Source organism: Ranitomeya variabilis, chromosome 4, assembly GCF_051348905.1.
Source record: "Ranitomeya variabilis isolate aRanVar5 chromosome 4, aRanVar5.hap1, whole genome shotgun sequence".
NCBI classification, from domain to species: Eukaryota; Metazoa; Chordata; class Amphibia; order Anura; family Dendrobatidae; genus Ranitomeya; species Ranitomeya variabilis.
The window spans coordinates 637,702,493-637,729,876 of NC_135235.1; the positions used below are offsets into that span (position 1 = coordinate 637,702,493).

General features: G+C 42.6%; 1 protein-coding gene across 1 annotated transcript in view; it reads right to left on the minus strand.

Moving 5' to 3' along the window:
- Nucleotides 1–25,527, minus strand: part of LOC143768152 (uncharacterized) — a 64,308-nt gene extending 38,781 nt beyond the window's left edge. Inside the window, exons 1-6 of the mRNA XM_077256840.1 lie at nt 25,508–25,527; nt 14,657–14,801; nt 14,348–14,527; nt 14,141–14,264; nt 13,957–14,057; nt 13,045–13,135 (exon numbers count right to left, since the gene is read on the minus strand). Of these exons, the coding sequence (XP_077112955.1) occupies nt 13,045–13,135; nt 13,957–14,057; nt 14,141–14,264; nt 14,348–14,527; nt 14,657–14,801; nt 25,508–25,527 (661 nt within the window). The remainder of the gene's footprint in view (nt 1–13,044; nt 13,136–13,956; nt 14,058–14,140; nt 14,265–14,347; nt 14,528–14,656; nt 14,802–25,507) is intronic.
- Nucleotides 25,528–27,384: the final 1,857 nt, after the last annotated feature.

Sequence of the window (27,384 nt, forward strand, 5' to 3'; positions counted from 1 at the left end):
ACATTTCAACCTTTCTATGTGATGATGGATTAAAGCTATACAAATCTTGATTCTAAATATTCTTCCGACCATGATGTCCTTCTCCAGTGATTGTATACATCATACGAAGAGAGCAATGTAGGCAAATCGTAGATTCGTGATCCTTGCTTCAAGTGACATGTCTGACTTGATTTGTTCCAAAATTGATTTGTTTTTCTTGTCATCCATGGTATTGATAACATCCTTTTCCAGCACCACACTTGCAAGGTGTTTATTTTTCTTTTGTTTTGTTTCTTTATGGTCCAGGTTTTGCATCCATACGTTAGTACAGAAAAGACCAGACTATGTACAAGCTGTGTCTTTGTCGATAGTGAAATGTTCCTCAATTTGAAGATCTTGTCCAGTGAGTTCATTGTTGACTTGCCTATAGATATTCTCCTATTGACTTCTGTGTTGTTGTCTTTGCATCTTAAGTGATCATTGATCCAAGTAGGTTTAAGTCATTTACAACTTCCTATTCGCCGACGTCCATCTCAAATGTGTCCAGGTCATCCCTGGCAGTAGTCAATATCTTTATCTTCTTTGTATTGAGTAGGAGTCCCATTTTCGAGCTTTCCATTCTGATACTCTGTAATAAGTCCTTCATTCCATCTACTGTACATTTGTTGCTATCAATGTCGTGTGGTCTGTGTATTTAAGATTGTTAATGATTCGTCTAGCAATTTTGATTCCTTCTTCTTTTTTGGCAAGTCGAGCCTTCCTGAAAATAGCTTCTGCATATGAATTGAAGAAAAATGGTGACAGGATGCAGTTTTGTCTGATGCCTCGGTCTACTTTGAACCATGCATTTCCGCCATGTTTTTTCAGACTGTTGCTTCTTGGTCTATATAAAGCTTCCTAATGAGGCTGATCAGGTGCTTCAGCGCACCCATATCCTTTGAGGTATTCTAAAATTTCTGGTGATCAACACAGTCAAAGGCTTTGATGCAGTCAATGGAGCAAAAATAAATCTTGTTGTATTTTTTGGCCTTTTCCATTATCCATCTAATGTTAGCAATTACGTGTCTTGTTCCTCTGTCTTTTCTGAAACCTGCTTGTTCCTGTGGCAACTCTTTGTCAAAGTAAGGTTGTAGCCGTCTTTGTAGGATCTTCAGTAGTCATTAGTGAGTATACTCGTTGCTTGGGTTTTCCCGAGCACGCTCGGGTGATCTCTGAGTATTTGTTAGTGCTCAGAGATTTAGTTTTCATTGCCGCAGCTGCATGATTTACCGCTGCTAAAGATGCTGAATACATGTGATGAATGTCTGTTTGTTAGCGAATTCCCACATGTAGTCAGGATGTCCAGCAGCCGTAAATGATGCAGCTGATGTGACGAAAACTAAATCTCCGAGCACTAACAAATACTTGGAGATCACCCGAGCAACAAGTATACTCGCTCAACACTAATCTTCAGTAGTAGTTTGCTGGCATGAGGTAGAAGCTCAATAGTCCAATAGTTTCCACAGTCGGTAGCATCTCCCTTCTTCAAAATAGGAATAATTCAGTCCTTGGGCCACTTACCTGTTGATACAGGCATGTGATGACATCAACTGCTACCTTCAGAAGACTTTATTAGCTATCTTGCAAAACTGTCTGATCCAGGCGATTTGTTGTTTGACAGAAGCAGCAGTTGCAGCAACAACTTCATCTTTCAAGATATTCGGTTCGCTATCATTTCCAGTTTCTTCCCATATCACTAAGCCGTTCTTCTAGAGGTGCTACGTGTATTCTTTCCATCTTTCCTTGATCTGTTCATGCTGGTACATGAAGGAAGATAAGGAAAAATTTGAGGATACCTCCCGCGCCGCTGTGTATGGAAGACATCAATACTCAGGAATTTATTCAAACATGCTGTTTTTATTGAGTAAAATAACGCATGTTTAAATAAACTCCTGAATATTGACGTCTTCCATACACAGTGCCGTGGGAGGTATCCACAAATTCTTCTGTATCTTCTACAGTTATATGAAAAAGTTTGGGCACCCCTATTAATCTTAAGCTTAATGTTTTATAAAAATTTTTTTTTTTTGCAACAGCTATTTCAGTTTCATATATCTAATAACTGTTGGACACAGTAATGTTTCTGCCTTGAAATGAGGTTTATTGTACTAACAGAAAATGTGCAATCTGCATTCAAACAAAATTTGACAGGTGCATAAGTATGGGCACCTCACCAGAAAAGTGACATTAATATTTAGTAGATCCATCTTTTGCAAAAATAACAGCCTCTAGTCGCTTTCTGTAGCTTTTAATGAGTTCCTGGATCCTGGATGAAGGTATTTTTAACCATTCCTCTTTACAAAACAATTCCAGTTCAGTTAAGTTTGATGGTCACCGAGCATGGACAGCCCTCTTCAAATGATCCCACAGATGTTCAATGATATTCAGGTCTGGGGACTGGGATGGCCATTCCAGAACAGTGTAATTGCTCCTCTGCATGAATGCCTAAGTAGATTTGGAGCTGTGTTTTGGATCATTGTCTTGCTGAAAGATTCATCCCCTGCGTAACTTCAACTTTGTCACTGATTCATGAACATTATTGTCAAGAATTTGCTGATACTGAGAGGAATCAGTTATGAACTGGTGGCCTAGGAGCAGCATGAGACGTACTCTGGAGAAGGTGGTACCTGTACTGACCGCAGGCCCTGAACTTAACACCGCAACTAGAAGTAGCTGTGGGATGTACCTAACACGGCCTAGACACCTCGACACAGCCGGAGGACTAAAATACCCCTAAAGATAGAAACGGGAAAACTATCTTGCCTCAGAGAAAATCCCCAAAGGATAGACAGCCCCCCACAAATATTGACTGTGAGAGGAGAGGGAAATAACATACGCAGACTGAAAACAGAATTTAGCAAAGGAGGCCACTCTAGCTAAATAGAAAGGACAGGACAGAGTACTATGCGGTCAGTATTAAAAGACTAGAAAATATCCACCACAGAGAATACTAAATCTCCACATCTAACTAAAGATATGGAGGGTATTTCTGCATCTCCTGAGATTCCAACTTAGCTGAATAAATCCTTACACAGACAAAGCTGGACAAGAAAAAACATAGAAATGCACTGAGCTATAAGGCCCACAGCATGTGGACTGCAAAAACAAAGCCAGAACTTATCTTTGTAGATTTGAACTGCATAGCAGGAGAAACCAGGCAGAGATGTGAATCCTCCAAAAAACAATGGACAACTGGCACTGACTAAAGGATCTAGCCAGACTAAATAGCCCAGTCAGAATTGGTAATAAGTGGAAGCACCTGATGACTGCTGAGATCCAAAGGAGCAGCAGTACCACTTATAACCACCGGAGGGAGCCCAAGAGCAGAATTCACAACAGTACCCCCCCCCCCTTGAGGAGGGGTCACCGGACCCTCACCAGAGCCCCCAGGCCGATCAGGACGAGCCAAATGAAAAGCACAAACCAAATCGTCAGCATGAACATCGGAGGCAACAACCCAAGAATTATCCTCCTGGCCATAACCCTTCCACTTGACAAGATACTGAAGCTTCCGCCTCGAAAAACAAGAATCCAAAATCTTCTCAACCACATACTCCAACTCCCCATCAACCAACACCGGGGCAGGAGGATCAACAGAGGGAACAACGGGCACCACATATTTCCGCAACAAAGATCTATGGAAAACATTATGGATGGAAAAAGAGGCTGGAAGGGCCAAACGAAAAGACACTGGATTGATAATCTCAGAAATCCTATAAGGACCAATAAACCGAGGCTTCAACTTAGGGGAAGAAACCTTCATAGGAACATGACGGGAAGACAACCAAACCAAATCCCCAACCCGAAGCCGGGAACCAACACACCGACGACGGTTAGCAAAACGTTGAGCCTCCTCCTGAGACAACACCAAATTGTCCACCACATGAGCCCAAATTTGCTGCAACCTGTCAACCACAGAATCCACACCAGGACAATCAGAAGGCTCAACCTGCCCTGAAGAAAAACGAGGATGAAAACCAAAATTACAAAAGAAGGGCGAAACCAAGGTAGCCGAACTAGCCCGATTATTAAGGGCAAACTCGGCCAATGGCAAGAAAGCCACCCAATCATCCTGATCAGCAGACACAAAGCATCTCAAATAAGTTTCCAAAGTCTGATTAGTTCGCTCGGTTTGGCCATTTGTCTGAGGATGAAATGCGGAAGAAAAAGACAAATCAATGCCCAGCCTAGCACAAAAGGCCCGCCAAAACCTAGAAACAAACTGAGAACCTCTGTCGGACACAATATTCTCCGGAATGCCATGCAAACGAACCACATGCTGAAAAAACAATGGAACCAAATCAGAAGAGGACGGCAACTTAGGCAAAGGTACCAAATGAACCATCTTAGAAAACCGATCACAAACCACCCAGATAACCGACATCCCCTGGGAAACCGGAAGATCTGAAATAAAATCCATAGAAATATGCGTCCAAGGTCTCTCCGGGACCGGCAAAGGCAAAAGCAACCCACTAGCGCGGGAACAGCAAGGCTTGGCCCGCGCACAAGTCCCACAGGACTGCACAAAAGAACGCACATCCCGTGACAAAGAAGGCCACCAAAAGGACCTACCAACCAAATCTCTGGTACCAAAAATCCCAGGATGGCCAGCCAAAACAGAACAATGAACCTCAGAAATCACCTTACTAGTCCATCTATCAGGAACAAACAGTTTCCCCACTGGACAGAGGCCAGGTTTATCAGCCTGAAATTCCTGAAGAACCCGTCGTAAATCAGGGGAGATGGCAGAAAGAATCACCCCTTCCTTCAGAATGCCGACCGGCACAAGGACCCCAGGAGAATCAGGCAAAAAGCTCCTAGAGAGGGCATCAGCCTTAACATTCTTAGAACCCGGAAGATACGAGACCACAAAATCAAAACGTGAGAAAAACAGGGACCATCGAGCCTGTCTAGGATTCAGCCGTTTGGCAGACTCGAGATAAATCAGATTCTTATGATCAGTCAAGACCGCAATACGGTGCTTGGCCCCCTCAAGCCAATGTCGCCACTCCTCAAATGCCCACTTCATAGCCAACAACTCCCGATTGCCGACATCATAATTGCGTTCCGCAGGCGAAAACTTTCGAGAAAAGAAGGCACACGGTTTCATCAAGGAACTATCAGAATTCCTCTGAGACAAAACGGCCCCTGCCCCAATTTCAGGAGCGTCAACCTCAACCTGAAATGGAAGAGAAACATCCGGCTGACGCAACACAGGGGCAGAAGTAAATCGGCGTTTAAGCTCCTGAAAGGCAGAAACAGCCGCAGAGGGCCAATTCGTCACATCAGTGCCTTTCTTAGTCAAATCGGTCAGGGGTTTAACCACACTGGAGAAGTTGGCAATGAAACGGCGATAAAAATTAGCAATGCCCAAAAATTTCTGCAGGCTCTTCACGGATGTAGGCTGAATCCAATCATGAATGGCCTGAACCTTAACCGGATCCATTTCTATAGATGAGGGAGAAAAAATGAAGCCCCAAAAAGAAACCTTCTGCACTCCAAAGAGGCACTTAGACCCCTTCACAAATAAAGCATTATCACGAAGGATCTGAAATACCATCCTGACCTGTTTCACATGAGACTCCCAATCATCGGAAAAAATCAAAATATCATCCAAATATACAATCATGAATTTATCAAGATAATTCCGGAAGATATCATGCATGAAGGACTGAAACACAGATGGAGCATTAGAGAGTTCGAATGGCATCACAAGGTATTCAAAATGGCCTTCAGGCGTATTAAACGCAGTTTTCCATTCGTCACCGTGCTTAATACGAACAAGATTATATGCCCCTCGAAGGTCAATCTTAGTAAACCAACTAGCCCCCTTAATCCTAGCAAACAGATCAGAAAGCAAAGGCAAAGGGTATTGGAATTTGACCGTGATCTTATTTAAGAGGCGATAATCAATACAGGGTCTCAAGGAGCCATTCTTCTTGGCAACAAAAAAAAAACCCGCTCCCAATGGTGAAGAAGATGGCCGAATATGCCCTTTCTCCAAAGACTCCTTAACATAACTCCGCATGGCGGTATGTTCTGGCACCGACAGGTTGAAAAGTCGGCCCTTAGGGAACTTACAGCCTGGAATAAAGTCAATAGCACAATCACAGTCCCTATGCGGTGGTAGGGAACTGGACTTGGGCTCATCGGATACATCCTGGAAATCTGACAAAAACTCAGGAATTTCAGAAGAGGGGGAAGAGGAAATTGACATCAAAGGAACGTCATTATGAACCCCCTGACAACCCCAACTAGTCACAGACATAGATTTCCAATCTAACACCGGATTATGCACTTGTAACCATGGAAAACCCAGCAAAATAGCATCATGCAAATTATGCAACACCAGAAAACGACAATCTTCCTGATGGGCTGGCGCCATACACATGGTCAGCTGTGTCCAAAACTGAGGTTTATTTTTAGCCAAAGGTGTAGCATCAATGCCCCTCAAAGGAATAGGGTTCTGAAAAGGCTGCAAGGGGAAACCACAACGCCTGGCAAATTCTAAGTCCATTAAGTTTAAAGCGGCGCCTGAATCCACAAATGCCATGACAGAAAATGACGATAATGAGCAGATCAAGGTCACAGATAACAGAAATTTAGGTTGTACAGTACTGATGGTAACTGAACTAGCGATTCTCTTTGTACGCTTAGGGCAATCAGAAATAACATGAGCAGAATCGCCGCAGTAAAAACACAACCTATTCTGACGTCTGAATCCTTGTCGTTCAGCTCTAGACAAAATCCTATCACACTGCATAGGCTCAGGACTCCGTTCGGAGGACAACGCCATAGTGTGCACAACTCTGCGCTCGCGCAAGCGCCGATCAATCTGAATGGCCAGAGACATAGAATCACTCAGACCAGCAGGCGTGGGGAACCCCACCATAACATCTTTAACGGCTTCAGAAAGACCCTTTCTGAAAATTGCCGCCAAAGCATCCTTATTCCATTTAGTCAGCACAGACCATTTTCTAAATTTCTGGCAATACGATTCTGCCGCTTCTTGACCCTGACACAGGGCCAACAAGGTCTTCTCTGCATGATCCACTGAATTAGGTTCATCATACAATAACCCTAGCGCCTGAAAAAAAGTGTCTACATTAAGCAAGGCCGGATTCCCAGATTCCAGGGAGAATGCCCAATCCTGAGGATCACCACGCAGCAGGGAGATGACAATTTTAACCTGCTGAATGGGATCGCCAGAGGAACGTGGTTTCAGAGCAAAAAACAGTTTACAGTTATTTTTAAATCTCAAAAATTTGGACCTGTCCCCAAAAAACAAATCAGGAGTTGGAATTCTAGGCTCTAAAACCGGAGTCTGAATAATATAATCGGAAATACCCTGTACTCTTGCAGCAAGTTGATCCACACGAGAAGCCAATCCCTGAACATCCATGCCAGCGCCAAACTCCTGCGCCACCCAGAGGCAAAGAGGGAAGAAAAGACAAAACAGACTACAGAAAAAAAAATGGCTCAGCACTTTTCTTCCCTTCTTTTGAGATGCATTTAACTCATTGTTGGCCAGTTGTACTGTTATGAACTGGTGGCCTAGGAGCAGCACGAGACGTACTCTGGAGAAGGTGGTACCTGTACTGACCGCAGGCCCTGAACTTAACACCGCAACTAGAAGTAGCCGTGGGATGTACCTAACACGGCCTAGACACCTTGACACAGCCGGAGGACTAAAATACCCCTAAAGATAGAAACGGGAAAACTATCTTGCCTCAGAGAAAATCCCCAAAGGATAGACAGCCCCCCACAAATATTGACTGTGAGAGGAGAGGGAAATAACATACGCAGACTGAAAACAGAATTTAGCAAAGGAGGCCACTCTAGCTAAATAGAAAGGACAGGACAGAGTACTATGCGGTCAGTATTAAAAGACTAGAAAATATCCACCACAGAGAATACAAAATCTCCACATCTAACTAAAGATATGGAGGGTATTTCTGCATCTCCAGAGATTCCAACTTAGCTGAATAAATCCTTACACAGAAAAGCTGGACAAGAAAAAACATAGAAATGCACTGAGCTATAAGGCACACAGCATGTGGACTGCAAAAACAAAGCCAGAACTTATCTTTGTAGATTTGAACTGCATAGCAGGAGAAACCAGGCAGAGATGTGAATCCTCCAAAAAACAATGGACAACTGGCACTGACTAAAGGATCTAGCCAGACTAAATAGCCCAGTCAGAATTGGTAATAAGTGGAAGCACCTGATGACTGCTGAGATCCAAAGGAGCAGCAGTACCACTTATAACCACCGGAGGGAGCCCAAAAGAAGAATTCACAACAGGAATCCATGCATCCCTCAACTTTAACAAGATTCCCGGTGCCGGCATTGGCCACACAGCCCCAAAGCATGATGGAACCTCCACCAAATTTTACTGTGGGTAGCAAGTGTTTTTCTTGGAATGCTGTGTTTTTTTGCCGCCATGCATAACGCCTTTTTGTATGACCAAACAACTCAATCTTGGTTTCATCAGTCCACAGGACCTTCTTTCAAAAAGAAATTTGGCTTCCCCAAATGTGTTTTTGCATACCTCAGCCGACTCTTGCGTGCTTGCAGAAACGGCTTCTTTCGCATCACTCTCCCATACAGCTTCTCCTTGTGCAAAGTGCGCTGTATAGTTGACCGATGCACAGTGACACCATCTGCAGCAAGTTGATGCTGCAGCTCTCTGGAGGTGGTCTGAGGATTGTCCTTGAGTGATCTCACCATTCTTCTTCTCTGCCTTTCTGATGTTTTTCTTGGCCTGCCACTTCTGGCCTTAACAAGAACTGTACCTGTGTTCTTCCATTTCCTTACTATGTTCCTCACAGTGGAAATTGACAGGTTAAATCTCTGAGAAAGCTTTTTGTAACCTTCCCCTGAACAACTATGTTGAATAATCTTTGTTTTCAGATCATTTGACAGTTGTTTTGAGGAGCCCATGATGCCACTCTTCAGAGGAGATTCAAACAGGAGAACAACTTGCAAGTGGCCACTTTAAGTAGCTTTTCTCATTATTGCATACACCTGGCTATGAAGTTCAAAGCTCAATGTGGTTACAAAACCAAAAAAAAGTGCTTTAGTAAGTCAGTAAAAAGTAGGTAGGAGTATTTAAAACAAGAAAATGATAAGGGTGCCCATACTTATGCACCTGTCAAATTTTGTTTGAATGCAGATTGCACATTTTCTGTTAGTACAATAAACCTCATTTCAAGGCAGAAACATTACTGTGTCCAACAGTTATTAGATATATGAAACTGAAATAGCTGTTGCAAAAAAAAAACAATTTTTTTAAAACATTAAGCTTAAGATTAAGAGGGGTGCCCAAACTTTTTCATATAACTGTATTTCATTGGTATGACTACCCGTGAATCCACAGCAGCTCTACAATGATTTAAAAAAGTTTTAAAATCATGTATTAGGTTAGCATAATGTGATTACCGTATATACTCGTGTATAAGCCGAGGCACCTAATTTTGCCACAAATAACTGTTAAAACGAATTGACTCCAGTATAAGCCGGGTATGAATTGTTTTTATCCACATCCTTGTCTGCATGGCTCCTTATTCCCATCCTTGTCTGGGTGGTTCCTCATTCCCATCCTAATCTGTATGGCTCCTTATTCCCACCCTTGTCTTCGTCGCTCTTTATTCCCATCCTTGTCTGCGTGGCTCTTTATCCCCATCCTTGTATGTGTGACTCCTTATCCCTGTCCTTACATGTGTGACTCCTTATCCCCATCCTTGTATACATGGTTACATGAGAAAAGCATAAAAAAACCCATCCTACTTACCTTCTCTTCGCGCCAACGCAGTATATCGTTCTGGTGCCAGAAGCTCATGTGGCCGAGCAATCATGTGTCCCCACTCATTAAAGGAATGAATATTCACATCTCTCCACGCTTATGGGAGGTGCTTCGCTTAATGAGCGGGCACTCGTGATAGCCCAGCAGCTGCTGGAAGCCGGCGGCTGCAACTGTGCGCACTATAAAGTAAATTAATATTCATTGCCAGTGCAGTGAATATTCATTTCTCTTTAGCAGAGGGCACAGGCTTTAGCTGCAGCTGCCGACTCCTCCCTTCTGTGACCTGATGCTCTGCCACTCCCCTCCCCGCCTTCTTCTGGGACAATGACTTGTGTATAAGCCGAGGGGGCGTTTTCAGTACAAAAAAATGTGCTGAAAAACTCAGTTTATACATGAGTATATAAGGTAATAATTATAATTGTATGTTGGATTAGACCCTATTTGCAATACTTTATCCCTAGTTTTTCATGCTGGTGCATGACGCACTCCCAATATACATAGCTGCCAAGTCTGTGGCCTTTTTCTTGTGAGATACTATTAATTTGCAAAGAGCTGATGATCTTCTTCCACTATTGATCAGTCCCCCCATCAGTTTCCATGCTGCCTCTTCCTCTTTTGGTCAAAAAGGTGATCACTTCAGCCAATCCCTGACTGGAGAAGAGACTAATGCATTTTTGCTGCGGCCAGAGATTGGCTGCAGCTATTACATACAGTGATGAAAATAATTTTTCATACACTGATGATTTTGCAAGTTTTCCCACCTACAAAAGAATGGAGAGGTCTGTATTTTTTATCATAGGTACACTTCAATTGTGAGAGACAAAATGTAAAACTAAAAACCGGAAAATCACATTGTATGACTTTAAAATCATTAAATTGCATTTTATTGCATCAAATTAGTATTTGCACACCTACCACGCAGCAAGAATTAGATTTTCTTTAAGAAGTCCAACTACTCTGCACTCATTACCTGTACTAATTGCACCTATTTGAACACTTTACCTGTATACACTCTCATTCAATCACACTCCAACCTCTCCACCATGGCCAAGATCAAAGAGCTGTCTAAGGACATCAGGGACAAAATTTCAGACCTGCACAAGGCTGGAATGGGCTACAGGACAATAGGTAAGCAACAACTGTTGGTGCAATTATAGAAAATGGAAGAAACACAAGATGACTGTTAATCTTCCTTGGTCTGGGGCTCCATGCAAGTTCTCACCTCGTGGGGTTAGAATGATTCTGAGAAAGGTCAGGAATCAGTTCAAAACTACATGGGAGGACCTGGTCAAAGACCTAAAGAGAGCTGGGACCACAGTCTCAAATATTACCTTTAGTAACACACTATGCTGTCATGCATTTAAATCCTGCACGGCACGTAAGGTCTCCCTGCCCACGCCAGCACATGTCCAGACCCGTTTTGAAGTTTGCCAAGGATCATCTGGATGACCCAGAGGAGGCATGGGAGGAGATAATGTGGTCAGATGAAATCAAAATACAACTTTTTGGCATCAACTCCACTTGAAGTGTTTGGAGGAAGAAAAAGGGCGAGTACAAGCCCAAGAACACCATCCCAACCATGAAGCAAGGTGGGGGAAACATCCTACTTTAGGGGCATTTACTGACATAGGCACAGGATGACTGTACCGTATTGAAGGGAGTATGGAGGGGGTCATGCATCGCAAGATTTTGACCAACAACCTCCTTCTCTCAGTAAGAGCATTGAAGATGTGTTGTGGCTGGGTCTTCCAGCATGACAACGACCTGAAACACAAAACTAGGGGCAACTATGGAGTGGCTGCATAAGAAGCATTTCAAGATCCTGGAGTGGCCTAGCCAGTCTCCACACCTGAACCCAATAGAAAATCTTTGGAGGGAGCTGAAACTCAACACTGCCCAGAAACAGCCCCGAAACCTGAAAGATCTAGAGAAGATCGTATGGAGAAGTGGGCCAAAATCCCTGCTGCAGTGAGTGCAAACTTTGTCAAGAACTACCTCCGCAATAGCAAACAATGGTTTCTGTACCAAATATTAAGTTCTGTTTTTCTATTGTATCAAATACTTATTTCATGAAATAAAATGCATATTCTTCTCTCCCCTCCTTCCCTACCCATTCCGAGTTTTGGTTTGTTTTCCTTTTGAAACAATGCAATCATAACTGTAATAGGTATTTTGCTACCCACTATCTCATAACAGCATAGCACGCATATGATAGTAGTCTTTGGTTAATCTTTGTCATTAGTATGTATGCTTTAGGTAATATTTGCATTAATGTATGTAAAAGATTTTTTTTTTATTCAATAAATACAAGGTTTAAAAAAATGCAAATTAATTATGTAAAAATCATCCAGAAAATTACATTGTATTTTTTTTTACATTCTGACTCTCACAGTTGAAGTGTAACGAAGATTAAAATTACAGACCACTCCGTTTTTTCTAGGTGGGAAAGTTTCTAAATCGGCAGTGTATCACATACTTATTTTTCCCACTGTACGTGTATGGCCAGAACAGAAAGTACAGAGATCGTCACTGTACTTTCTACATTGTTGTGGATAAATCATGTTTTATCACTTTTTATAAATGACCTCTTCCAGGCTATGGGGTGGATGCTGCCTGGAAGATAACTCTGCCTCCGGAGCTTATTTTACATGAAGGGGCGTACCATGGTTATGTGAAATAGCCGCTCTCTGCCCTCCTGATCTCATTGTAGTGCTGTGTGCGATTATAACTGACACATTTGCAGGTTCCTCTCAGTTTTCACCTTGCAGGCAGACTGGGTTGCAATACGGCAGAGCTCAGAGAGAAGCAAAAAAATGTGTTTGCCAAGAGCCAAATTTAATTTCTCTGATTCTGTGTTAGTTACTTGTCTCACACTGGTAACACTGCCTTTCATTTAAAATAACCTCTGGAGGCAGAGTTTTCTTCCAGGCAACATCCTCCCCAGAGTGTGGAGGAGTTCATCTATATAAAGTGATAAAAGATGAGTTCTCAACAACAAGATATCTGATATGAGACATACAGGTATCACTCTCATCAGCATTCTATAACCTGTATGCCCATATTAATAGTTAAGGTAGGTAAAATATGGTGACAAATTCCCTTTAAAATCCACATCACAATACTTTCTACAAGCAAACCCTAAAAAAATTCAACATGAAATTATACGAGCCTGTGATTGAGGAAAACCTGTGACGTCTCGGCATTTAGTGGCTACTACTCACCTGTGCAGTTATCTGTAGTAGTCTTCTCTTTACACCACTCATCACCCTTCACATATGTCTCTGTAATATTAATATGGGGCAGATCTTTACCCTGAAACAAATAAGTCACAGACAGATGAAATTGTGTGAAGAACAAAAAAGATCATAAATGAACATGACGAAACTGAAGTAACAGCAGTATTTATTACTTGGCTGCAGGTCTCCTGTTTAAATTCATCACAATTTCTGGTTGGCACTCAACAATAGTTAGAAGACTTTGGTGTTCTGTAGTAGTGGATGCCCCTCAAAATAAAAGTGCAAAATACCATGGCATGCACTTAAGCAATTTAAAGATTTGTTGGCAATTTAGCATATGGAAATTGTCAGCCCCTGTATTTCCTATGAACCATAGCTGTGATCAGGTCAGAGACAGGCCAAAACGTTGTCCATCCTTTCTATTTCTTTCCAAATCCTGTATAAATCCAACTTGTAGGCTCCTAATTATAATGAACAGTCTCTATAATCAGAAAATAGTGAGATCCAGACAACATCTAATGTCTATGATCAGCTCTATCCTCTCATCTCCACCAAGTATAAAGCAAGTTAGATGTCCTAGGTTCTTACAGCTTCTACAAATTCTCCAAGCAGCCTAAAATGTTGACACCTGAGAGGATGGATACATGGATTCAGCTTGTACCAAATTGTGACCTGCCGATTAGCATGGTGCAACAGCAAACTGGATTCATAGGAAACTAATCAGTTAATTGCTGCACTCAAGGGTAACGGGTCTAATTTTTATATAGGAAAATATAAAAGATAGAAAGGGCTGCTGAATCAAAGAAACTCAGTGTATAATACTGGTCGATAAAACAAGACCTTCACATCCTTCTACCCGTCATACGGGAGATCTCATGACACCTTCTCTCCATCTACCTGATAATCCTGAGGATCAGTGGAATCTTCTTCTTTACAGTCTTGTGGTGGAAGAAGAGGACGGGGACATCTCTCTGGTGTTGTCCTCTCACTGGATAGAACTGGATGAAACACATACAAGGACTGAATTCATAATTTACATAGAGATAATTATAATCTGTGTACATTTAGTCCTATCTATTACCTGGTGATGTGAGGGGCTGGGGAACCTCCATCATGACATCCTTGTACAGATCTTTGTGTCCTTCTAAATACTCCCACTCCTCCATGGAGAAATAGACGGTGACATCCTGACACCTTATAGGAACCTGACACACACAATGATACAGTCATCCCCCCGATCCCTCCATAGCGTTACTGTATAATGTCCCAGCATTCCCAGCAGTGTCACCTCTCCAGTCAGCAGCTCAATCATCTTGTAGGTGAGTTCTAGGATCTTCTGGTCATTGATGTCCTCATGTATCAGGGGGTGAGGTGGAGACCCAGTGATTGGGCTCAGGGGTCTTCCCCATCCCTCAGACACAGGGGCCTGACAGCGCTCACTAGAGGTCTTCTTCACTACTGTGTAATCCTGGTTATGGGGAGACACATTAATAAACCTCACTACAGACATTCCCAGAGTCCTCACCTCTCCAGTTCTGTCCATCTGTTATTCCCATAGATAAGAATGATGTAATGTGACGTCATCAGAATCTCTCACCTCTCCAGTAAGCCGGAAGAGGATCTCTAGGGTGAGGTGTAATATCCTCTCCACCATCTTGTCCTTGTTGCTATCCATATTGGCTGGGTCTATTAGTACAATTCTCTGGAAGATCTCAACTGAGACGATCCGATATTGCAGGGACCTGAAGGGGAAAAGATGAGCCAATGTAATAATACAACTAGTGGAGATAATAGGGGGAAACATTTGCTGAGACATAACGTTTAGATCAGGGGTCTCAAAGACGTGGCCCCCGAGGCTGCTTCATGCAGCTCGCAGGAATTTAGACCCATTGACGTTACCAACCCTGTAGCTCTGGCTCCAGGGAAGAAGAAATGGCCATCAGCAAGTTATATGGGAGCAAGGAGAGAAATGTCACCAGCACTGAGGGGGTTAATGTCCCCTGCCCCCAGTAATGGGGAATCTCCAGCACCTACCTCCACCTGCAGAGCCGCACACCACATATATGGCTGCTCTGTGCGCACAGGACCTGTGATGAGGTCACAGGAGGGGAGGAGTCAGGGGTCACATGATCAGGGGCCTCAGTGTATGCAGGACTGTGCTGTGCTGGTTGTCATGGTGCTGGATGAGGGGAAGTTTCTGTGTGGGGTCAGGAGGGGTTTACAGGGTGGATGTAGCAGAGCCGTGTGTGTACGAGGTGTGCGGAGCAGAGGCGTGTGTGTATGGGGCAACTTGTAGAGCTGCGTGTGTACAACTTGTACAGTGCGGAACCTTGTGTTTATTTATGATGTTCATACAGCGGAGCCATGTGTGTACGGAGTGGTGGTGTGTGTATGAGGTGTACAGAGTGGACAACCCATAGCGTTTACTGTCCGTGGGAACGTACCCTAAGTGTGAGATCTGTTGTGTGTCATTGAAGCTGGCAGTGTTAGTATTAAGTGTAATCAATTGTATATTACATAGTTATTAAGGTTAAAGGAAGACTTTAAGTCCATCTAGTTCAACCCATAGCCTAACATGCCCTAACATGTTGATCCAGGGGAAGGCAAAAAAAACCCATGTGGCAAAGAGTCAGCTCCACCTTGGGGAAAAAAATTCCTTCCCGACCCCACATACGGCAATCAGACTAGTTCCCTGGATCAACGCCTTATCAAGGAATCTAATATATATACCCTGTAATATTATACTTTTCCAGAAAGGTATCCAGTCCCCTCTTAAATTTAATTAATGAATCACTCATTACAACATCATACGGCAGAGAGTTCCATAGTCTCACTGCTCTTACAGTAAAGAATCCGCGTCTGTTATTATGCTTAAACCTTTTTTCCTCCAGACGTAGAGGATGCCCCCTTGTCCGTGTCTCAGGTCTATGATTAAAAAGATCAGCAGAAAGGTCTTTGTACTTTCCCCTCATATATTTATACATTAAAATAAGATCACCCCTTAGCCTTCGTTTTTCCAAACTAAATAGCCCCAAGTGTAATAACCTATCTTGGTATTGCAGACCCCTCAGTCCTCTAATAACCTTGGTCGCTCTTCTCTGCACCCGCTCCAGTTCAGCTGTGTCTTTCTTATACACCGGAGACCAGAACTGTACACAGTATTCTAAGTGTGGTCGAACTAGTGACTTGTATAGAGGCAAAATTATGTTCTCCTCATGAGCATCTATGCCTCTTTTAATGCATCCCATTATTTTATTTGCCTTTGTAGCAGCTGCCTGACACTGGCCACTGAATATGAGTTTGTCATCCACCCATACACCCAGGTCTTTTTCATTGACGGTTTTGCCCAGAGTTTTAGAATTAAGCACATAGTTGTACATCTTATTACTTCTACCCAAGTGCCTGACCTTACATTTATCCCCATTAAAGCTCATTTGCCATTTATCAGCCCAAGCTTCTAGTTTACATAAATCATCCTGTAATATAAAATTGTCCTCCTGTGTATTGATTACCCTGCAGAGTTTAGTGTCATCTGCAAATATTGAAATTCTACTCTGAATGCCCCCTACAAGGTCATTAATAAATATGTTAAAAAGAAGAGGGCCCAATACTGACGCCTGTGGTACCCCACTGCTAACCGCGACCCAGTCTGAGTGTGCTCCATTAATAACCACCCTTTGTTTCCTATCCCTGAGCCAGCTCTCAACCCACTTACACATATTTTCCCCTATCCCCATTATTCTCATTTTATGTATCAACCTTTTGTGTGGCACCGTATCAAATGCTTTTGAAAAGTCCATATACACTACATCTACTGGGTTCCCTTGGTCCAGTCCGGAACTTACCTCTTCATAGAAGCTGATCAAATTAGTCTGACATGAACGGTCCCTAGTAAACCCGTGCTGATACTGGGTCATGAGGTTATTCCTCTTCAGATACTCCAGTATAGCATCCCTTAGAATGCCCTCCAGGATTTTACCCACAGTAGAGGTTAAGCTTACTGGCCTATAATTACCGAGTTCAGTTTTTGTCCCCTTTTTGAATATTGGCACCACATTTGCTATACGCCAGTCCTGTGGTACAGACCCTGTTATTATGGACTCTTTAAAGATTAAAAATAATGGTCTATCAATGACTGTACTTAATTCCTGCAGTACTCGGGGGTGTATCCCATCCGGGCCCGGAGATTTGTCAATTTTTGTGATTTTTAGACGCCGCCGTACTTCCTGCTGGGTTAAGCAGGTAACATTTAATTGGGAATTTTTATCACTAGTCATATTGGCTGCCATGGGATTTTCTTTTGTAAATACTGATGAAAAAAGTCATTTAGCATATTGGCTTTTTCCTCATCCTCATCCACCATTTCACCCAGACTATTTTTAAGGGGGCCAACACTGTCATTTTTTAGTTTCTTACTATTTATATAGTTAAAGAATATTTTGGGATTATTTTTACTCTCTCTGGCAAGGAGTCTCTCTGTCTCAATCTTTGCTGCCTTGATTTGCTTTTTACAGAATTTATTTAATTTTTTGTATTTATTTAATGCCTCCCCACATAAGTGAAATACACTCACTGGCCACTTTATTAGGTACACCATGCTAGTAACGGGTTGGACCCCTTTTGCCTTCAGAACTGCCTCAATTCTTCGTGGCATAGATTCAACAAGGTGCTGGAAGCATTCCTCAGAGATTTTGGTCCATATTGACATGATGGCATCACACAGTTGCCGCAGATTTGTCGGCTGCACATCCCTGATGCGAATCTCCCGTTCCACCACATCCCAAAGATTTCATGTTGTTTACGCCAAATTCTGACCCTACCATCCGAATGTCGCAGCAGAAATCGAGACTCATCAGACCAAGCAACGTTTTTCCAATCTTCTACTGTCCAATTTCGATGAGCTTGTGCAAATTGTAGCCTCAGTTTCCTGTTCTTAGCTGAAAGGAGTGGTACCCGGTGTGGTCTTCTGCTGCTGTAGCCCATCTGCCTCAAAGTTCGACGCACTGTGCGTTCAGAGATGCTCTTAGGCCTACCTTGGTTGTAACGGGTGGCGATTTGAGTCACTGTTGCCTTTCTATCAGCTCGAACCAGTCTGCCCATTCTCCTCTGACCTCTGGCATCAACAAGGCATTTCGGCCCACAGAACTGCCGCTCACTGGATTTTTTTTCTTTTTCGGACCATTCTCTGTAAACCCTAGAGATGGTTGTGCGTGAAAATCCCAGTAGATCAGCAGTTTCTGAAATACTCAGACCAGCCCTTCTGGCACCAACAACCATGCCACGTTCAAAGGCACTCAAATCACCTTTCTTCCCCATACTGATGCTCGGTTTGAACTGCAGGAGATTGTCTTGACCATGTCTACATGCCTAAATGCACTGAGTTGCCGCCATGTGATTGGCTGATTAGAAATTAAGTGTTAACAAGAAGTTGGACAGGTGTACCTAATAAAGTGGCCAGTGAGTGTATGTGTTATGTCTGAGCAATGTGTGTCTAATGAGATCAGTGTGCAATAATATGTCCAGTGTGAGTGCCATGTGTGCTACACAGTATGTTCAGTGGTATGTCATGTGTGGTATACAGTATCCCCAGTGTGCGAGGGCTGTGTGCTATATACAGTATGCCCAGTGTGCCTCCATCAAATCCCCCTTTATAGGTGACCTCAAATCTGACCTAATTATTTTAAGGCTAGAGAACAACCTCTACACTAACTTGGGTTGGTGGCAAAGCAGTAACCACATGTGCAACATCTCTAACAATTTCAGGGTAGAGGAATTGCCTCGTGCACAGTCAGTTTTGATGAACAATTGAACTCTTCTACTTCTTTGAGAACAAGTGAAAAATTTTGCTGAAATATGGTCAATTTGTTTTTTATGGGAGTGGAATCTTTTTCCCTGCAGTAATTCTTTGCCTGCTCCATGTTGTCCAAATACTTGTCGAAATCAAACTCCTCATCTGATGAGGATGAAAGAATGACAGCAGCAGCACTGGCAGGACCCGACTCCTCTTGCTCTTGGCTGTCCTGTAGCCCACTCATCCTAACTGCTACCTCAAACAAAGCTTCTTTTCCTTTAGTAAGCTGTTGATCATCCAGCAATATACGATGACTCGGGTCCACATAAACAGCTGACAGAAGAATTTTATTTTCTATTAGCAATGTCTCCGTTTCATTGAAGCAGCAATGCCATCTGCGATTATACCTCCTCTTTGGGACAGGCAAAACAACAAGTTCTTCCACTCCCTTATAAAAATGAGTTAAATCCTTAAAACTTTTTAGCCACTGTAAATGGGTGATGAAGCAATTCCTTCAATTCAGCCACCTGTGTCCATTGACCTTCATGTAGTGTTACCTAAGGGTTGGCCATATCTACAAGGAAGAGTTTCAGCTCAAGCAATCGCTCAATCATAAATAGCTGCTGCCCCACCGAGTGGCTTGATCCACAATTGCCCCTTTTCCAGCACGTCTCTTCAAGATGGAATCAATTTTAGGGGTTCTGGCAGCAATAGCCAATTTCCTCACTTTGCTAATCAGAGTTCCAGCATGTCCCTCTTGCAGACTATCTCTTATTGCCAGCTGCAGCGTGTGCGTGTTATGGGAACAGGACTGTGGTCTTCCATCTCTAACATACTGAATGTGAAATGTTTTTCTAGCTGCTGTTCACCTTCATTATTCTCATTCATCAGTTTAATTGTACTTATCATGTTTGAAGCATTATCAGTTACAATAGCAAGAACCTGTTCTTTTTTTAGTTCATAATCTTGCAGAACTTTTTCCACTAAAGTCTGGAGAAACTGGCTGCTGTGATAAGCTTTACTATCTTTTACTGCCAGCCACAATTCCTAGAATTCGGAATTTAGGACCAGAGAATGACGTCACGGCTTCTGATTGGTCGCGTGGCGGTCACATGAGCGGCACGCGACCAATCAGAAGCCGTGACGTCATGGAAGGCCCTTATCGCGCTCATTTTAAGCAAAGAAGGCTGCCGGTTAACAGCGGTGAGGTGCGGGGGCCTCCGGACAGGTGAGTATATCAATATTTTTTATTTTAATTCTTTATTTTACACATTAATGTTGTTCCGATACCGATTCCCGATACCACAAAAGTATCGGATCTCGGTATCGGAATTCCAATACCGCAAGTATCGGCCGATACCCGATACTTGCGGTATCGGAATGCTCAACACTACCAAGGACTTTTGCACCCCAATCACAGACTGTATAGACTAGGCGATGTTGTAGATTTTAGTATGCTGCATTGATCTTGCGTAATTGCAATCTGTGATATCTTTAGTGGGACTTCTGTGCCTGCTGTTGCTGCTCCTGCTGCAGATGTTAACACTAATTTGTGGAAATGTGAACACTCCTGGTTGGGTCTCCATCTGTTGGGTTGGCTGTAGGTGTCGATCCCTATTATACTATTTCTCCTCTGGTAAAATTGATGCCACTAATTTTTGGAAATGTGGAGACTCCTAATTGGGTCTCTTCATCTGCTGGGTAGGCTGTAGTTATTATTATTATTATAGCGCCATTTATTCCATGGCGCTTTATATGTGAGGAGGGGTATACATAATAAAAAAACAAGTACAATAATCTTAATCAATACAAGTCACGACTGGCACATGAGGAGAGAGGACCCTGCCCGCGAGGGCTCACAATCTACAAGGGATGGGTGAGAATACAGTAGGCGAGGGTGGAGCTGGTCGTGCAGCGGTTTGGTCTATCAGTGGTTACTGCAGGTTGTAGGCTTGTCGGAAGAGGTAGCTCTTCAGGTTCTTTTTGAAGGTTTCCATGGTAGGCAAGAGTCTGATGTGTTGGGGTTGAGAGTTCCAGAGTATGGGGGATGCGCTGGAGAAATCTTGTATGCGATTGTGGGAACAGGAGATAAGAGGGGAGTATAGAAGGAGATCTTGTGAGGATTGGAAGTTGCATGCAGGTAAGTACCAGTAGACGAGGTCACAGATGTATGGAGGACACAGATTGCGGATGGCTTTGTATATCATTGTTAGGATTTTGAACTGGAGTTGTTGGGTAATGGGGAGCCAGTGCAGGGATCAACAGAGGGGAGAGGCTGGGGAATAGCGGGGAGACACGTGGATTAGTCGGGCAGCAGAGTTTAGAATAGATTGGGGGGGTGCGAGAGTGTTAGAGGGAAGGCCGCAGAGCAGGAGGTTGCAGTAGTCAAGGCGGGAGATGATGAGGGCATGGACTAGGGTTTTTACAGATTCTTGGTTTAGGAATGTACGGATCAGGAAATATTTTTAGGTTGAAGTCGGCAGAAAGTGGAAAGGGCTTGGATTTGTGGTTTGAAGGAGAGAGCAATTTCAAGGATTACCCCAAGGCAGCGAGCGTGTGGGACTGGGGAGAGTCAGCAGCCATTTACTTTAATGGGTAGGTCTGTTGGGGGAGTCGAGTGGGATGGGGGAAAGATGATGAATTCTCTTTTGTCCATATTAGGTTTTAGAAATCTAGCAGAGAAGAAGGATGAAATGGCAGACAGATATTGTGGGATTCTGGTTAGTGGGTAGTGATATCTGGTCCAGAGATGTAGATCTATGTGTCGTCGAAATAGAGATGATACTGAAAGCCATGGGACACTATGAACTGTCCGAGGCCAAAGGTGCAGATGGAGAAGAGCAGAGGCCCTAGGACTGAACCTTGCGGGACTCCGACACATAGGGGATGAGGAGAGGAGGTGGTGTGCAAGTGGGAGACGCTGAATGTCCAGCCTGTTAGGTACGAAGGAAGAGATCTTGCTCTCCATTATACTAGTTATACTGTATTGAGATTGATGCCACTAATTTTTGGAAATGTGTAGACTCCTGGTTGCATCTCCTTCATGTGTGTAGCCTGTAGCAGTAGGCCTCCGAGACCGGCAGGACTCGACTTCCTTTTAGTCAACTATCTGTTACTATCCTTACATTTTTTTCACAATAGTAGTCTAGGAAAGTGATATTTGTGTCACCTGAGTGTCGCTGAGCATAAAAGCAGGCTAAGCTGTTGCATGTGGTATCAGGGCTCCCAGCACAGAAGGCCTACACTGATCCCTCACCCACCTCATCTTAATTTGAAGTTCAGTTCTAAGCTGTAAATGCTGGCCCTGACCCTGATACCTTATGCATGGCTGATTGCTGCAGTGCTATTCTAAAATTTGTACTGTGGGTCAATTGAGGCCACTTTCCTGGTGTCTGCCCCTAATTTGATGTGCCTTGGAAGCTTTTGGGCCTGTTTATGTATGCGTTTATTTTTGCCTCTCATTGACTCTAATGACGTTCAAATATGTTTGGTGAATATTCGACAAATAAATCAGCGAATATTGCAAAATCGCAGATCGTAATCCAAACCAAACATTGAAATATTAGCTCACCTCTACTGACAATGCTTCAAACATGATAAGAACAATTTAACTGATGAATGAGAATAATGAAAGTGAACAGCAGCTAGAAGAAAACTTCAGATTCAGTATGTTTGAGATGGAGGGTCACAGTCCTGGATCTGAGGAACAAGCAGATATTACTAAAGAAGAACAGCAAAATTATACTTTACAATTAGATGATCTTGTTGAAGCTGCTTCAAAGCCTTCTCATATTCACTGTGTTGTGCACACCCTGTATCTGGCAATAAGAAATAGTCTGCAAGAGGAACATGCTGGAACTCTGAGGCAAAGTGAGGAAATTGGTTATTGCTGCCAGAACCTCTAAAATTGATTCCATCTTGAAGAGACATGTTGGAAATGGGACAATTATGGATCAAGCCACTTGGTGGGGCAGCACCTATTTAATGATTAAGTGATTTCTTGAGCTGAAACCCTTTCTTGAAGACATGGCCAACCCTCGGGTAACACTAAATGAAGGCCAATGGACACAGGTTGAATTGAAGGAATTGCTTCATCACCCATTTCAGTGACTAAGAAAAGAAGCTGAGGATTTAACTTCTGGCATTTTCATAAAGGAGTGGAAGAACTTGATGCTTTGCTTGTCCCGAAGAGGAGGTTTAATCTCAGATGGCATTGCTGCTTCAATGAAATGGAGAGAGACACTGCCCCTATCTAACTGGTGAGCCCCAAAAGGCTTATTATGACCTGGCATTACAGGATGCACAGGAGTATGCCAAACTTAAAACTGAAATCTTGTGCGCGCAAGAGTGACTATGTCGGTCATAGCACAAAGGGTTCACCACTGGGCATATTATGGTGACAAACACCCTCGCTCTCAAATTTTGGACTTACTGCAACTTTTACAGAAATGGTTGCAGACGGAGTCCTCCACTCCAGCCCAGATGGTCAAGCAGGTTGTCTTGGCCTGATTTATTCACTTACTCCCTAGGCCAGTGCAGACATGGGTTGCCCAGGGAGACCCCAGAATGTGAATGACCTGGTTGGCCTCGTAGAAAGGTACTGTCACGACTATGCTGTTGGGTGACCCAGGACCAGGGGCTCCTTCCCTGTCCCTAACACTATGGGGCGCCCTAGCTTCCCCTGTTCCCGTGTTACTTCTGAAGGTGAAGATGCTGGGGCCATGTACCTTGCCTTATCTCCTGAATCCCCTCTCGTCTGTACCTTTCCCCCACGCATGGAAGAGGAGAGTAGTTGTGCACCGCAGTACACCACCAAAATGAAAGAGGTAACACGAACAGGGAAAACGTAAAATACCAGGCATACAAATATTCACTCACATAACAGAGGAATGCAGCGGGGAGTGGAGGATGGGGTAAAACCAAAGTAGGAGAAGGGACAGGAATTATTACACTTACTAAACCAAGCCACAGCCATAGATAAACCCTGCAAACGCCTTCTCATATAACCACCAAACAACTATCCTCACAGCCATGCAAAATCTTGCTCGGACAACAGTCAGGACACAGATTATATAGGGGATAGGAGTGGCTAACCATGCTGAGTTGAGAGCCCTAGCTCCTAGAACACTCAACATGGCCGAGGAAATGTACAGCCAAATGAAATTTACACCATTTAAAAAGAAGTGCTTCTTTTCAGTGCAGGAGTAGGTGCAATAGAATGAAACTTAAATGGAGAAAATACAGATTAGATATTAGAAAAAAACAGACAGTGAGGGTGATCAATGAGTGTAACAGGCTGTCACAAAAGGTGGTGAGTTCTCCTTCACTGGAAGTCTTCAAATAGAGGTTGGACAGACCAGCCATCTGTCTGAGATGGTTTATTGAATCCTGCATTGAGCAGAGGGTTGGACACTATGGCCCTTGAGGTCCCCTCCAACTCTAACATTAAAAGAAAAAAATAATAATGTTGTCCTGCAGGCTCACGGTGCATCAGTTAACATTTGAATGAAATGAAACACTATGAAAGGAGACACAGAAAGACCCCACTACTTACATAGTGACATAAATGTTAGACGGCAGTTTGCCAAAATGTACGTGAGTAAGCCAAAATCCTTCTGGGAAAGCATCTTGTGGATAAATGAAATGAAGATAGAGCTTTTTGGTAAAGCACATCATTGTAATGTTTACCTAATACAGAATAAGACCTACAAACAAAAGAACACAGTACCTACAGTCAAATATGGAGGAGGTTCAAATATGTTTTGGGGCTGGTCTGCTGCCCCTGTCACTGAGTGCCGTGACTGTGTACAAGGCATCATGAAATCTGACTTTAGAAATACCCTGGTTTAGGGAAAGAGGGAAAAAAAGAGACAAGTGTGGCGCTTCCTCTGAGCGTAATACGTTTTTACCAACAGTAAAAAAAATTCTTTTAGTTGTGGTTATGCTCACCTTCAATCGCTAAGAAATGCACGTTGAGATTCTCAAGGAATCAATTCTTTAGGCAACTCTTCTCCGTATGTTGTATAATTCAATAAGGTGTACAGCTCACTTTGGAGAACTATGTGTTGATCCTGCTTCGGATCCACATAGGTGGCGAATTCAAAGGGAAAATAAACTTCAAGCAAATATGGCGCTAAGCACCTACAGATTTTTTGAATGCATCCACTTCCAGTGAAAAATGTTAATAAAAATTCATTTATTTTCTCAAAACAAAAAAAAGAAAAAAAAAATTATATTTTTTAAATATTTTTTAAAATACAGTTCAACGCGTTTCATAGCGGCTCGGGACATGAGAGCTGCAAATATAGGGGTGCTGTGGACAGATTTTGTTGCCCAGTAGGTTCAGAGTGTCTTATTTTTTTTTTTACTAATCCTTTGTTCAGACTAATGCTTAAAAATGTTTTTATCTGGAGACATTTGTGGGGATCCAGTAACAGGAATGAAAGGAATAAAAATATATTGACACAAATTTGTTTATTGGGAAATCACTTGTGGGACTTCTGGGCTAATGAAAATTTGAATAAAATAAAAGGGAGTAAAATTAAATACATCAACTTTTATATCAAGGACTGCTAAAAATGGGTGAATTTACGGGGAAAAGGAATGGTCGGGATACCACAGTGAAGGGGGAACTGCGGAACTTGGTCTGTCGGATACCATGGAGGAAGAGTCGTCATCGCCTGAAAACTGCTCTGCTTTAGAGGCAGATAATGTTTCACTTCCGGAGCAAAGCAGGGTGAACACCTGCACTGAGGTGAACGTTCTTCAGGCCATTTTCATATTGTACGTATATGCCTGCCAAACAAAACGTTAAACCTAATCTAACACTACTAGACTGAACTTAATTTTATTTTTTAATATATATATATATATATATATATATATATATATATATATATATATATATATATATATATATATATATATATACATATATACACTTTTGAAAAACCTGTAAGCCTAAGCCTAACTGCAATGAATGAAATAAACAGAAATTATGTAAAAAAAAAAAAAATGGAATCCGGAAGAATTTACTGAAACAGAGCTATAAATTAGCATTTTTTTTCTCTGACAAGACAGCACTTGGATGTAGTGTATCTCTCTTCTCTCACAAAACAACTACAAGGAGAGAAGAGAGAGGCACAGCCCAAGAGCTGCCATATTTAATAATATTGGGGCTTTTCAGCAATGTAATAGGGTCTAACACAGTAATCAAAAGCCATCGGGCAATGAAAAAAAATCCCTGCTATTGCCGGATGTGGGCAGGCAATCTTGGTGGGTGCACAGCGCATGCGGCCCCATTTTAATTATTTTACGTGATCTCTGTTATTTATTGAATAACGGCGACCACATTATCAGAGACCAAAAAACAGCTCTGATTGTATTCTCCAGGGTCTCAGCTATCCCTGGTAGCTAAAACCCATGATTTTCTGACTCTGGAGGGCGCTACACCCTTTTTTTCGATTGCTAAAAAATAGCAATGAGGGAATGAGGCCCCTTAGTGACAGACGTTTTAATGTGTATTGGCACTCATTAAGAGGTTAAAGTGAGGCAAAAGAGGAAATATTTTGATAGGAATACATTTCTGTAATGAAATTTGTTAAATATTAAGTCAGATCAAACAATATTATTAGTATTCAACACCGTACAAGGCTCTACTCCTTTAAGAAGGTTCTGCCAATGAAAATGTAAATGCACACTTAGCTTGGGTAGATGGTAGCATCATAAAATAGGACTCAGCATGGTATAGATGGACAGCGGATGGTTGGTTTTAATGCATACATATAACATTACATAAGAATGAGGGGCCTGCTGCTCTTCCGGACAATCAGAGCCACACACAGTCATCACAAGTCTTCACCTTCCATTAATGACTCATGGAAAGATGGGTGAATATTCTGATTTAAAGCACTGAAAATTATTGCTGAACCACTTAACTGTAACTTCTTCATGTATTCTGTATTTTTCTATAATAACTACTTTATGAACACAATTCAATAAACCGCTATTTTTGCATAATAATTATCGTGACGTCCTCCTGATGTACCAGATGGAGAATAAAACAGATTAAAAGAAATGTGTTGTGAATTTGGATTCTGGGCTCCCCCGGTGGCCGCTTGTGGAATTGGACTTGTCATCCTCTTTCCTGTTTCACCTGGTTCCATCAGTAGTGGGTGTCGCTATTTAAGCTCATTTCTCTGGTGGTTTCTTGCCGGTCAACAATGTTATCTGATGCCTCTCAGTGCTTGTTCCTGCTTCTAGACAACTACTAGATAAGTTGGACTTTTGTCCATGTTTTGTTTTGCCTATTTGTTCCAGTTCACAGCTGAAGTTTTGTTACTGTGTCTGGAAAGCTCTCGTTGATCAGGGATTGCTACTCTGGCGTTATGAGTTAATGCCAGAGTTTAAGGTAATCTCTGGATGGTGTTTTGTTAGTGTTTTTCTGCTGACCATGAAAGTATACTATCTGTCTTCTGCTATCTAGTAAGCGGACCTCAAATTTGCTAAGACTATTTTCCTGCTGCGTTTGTTGT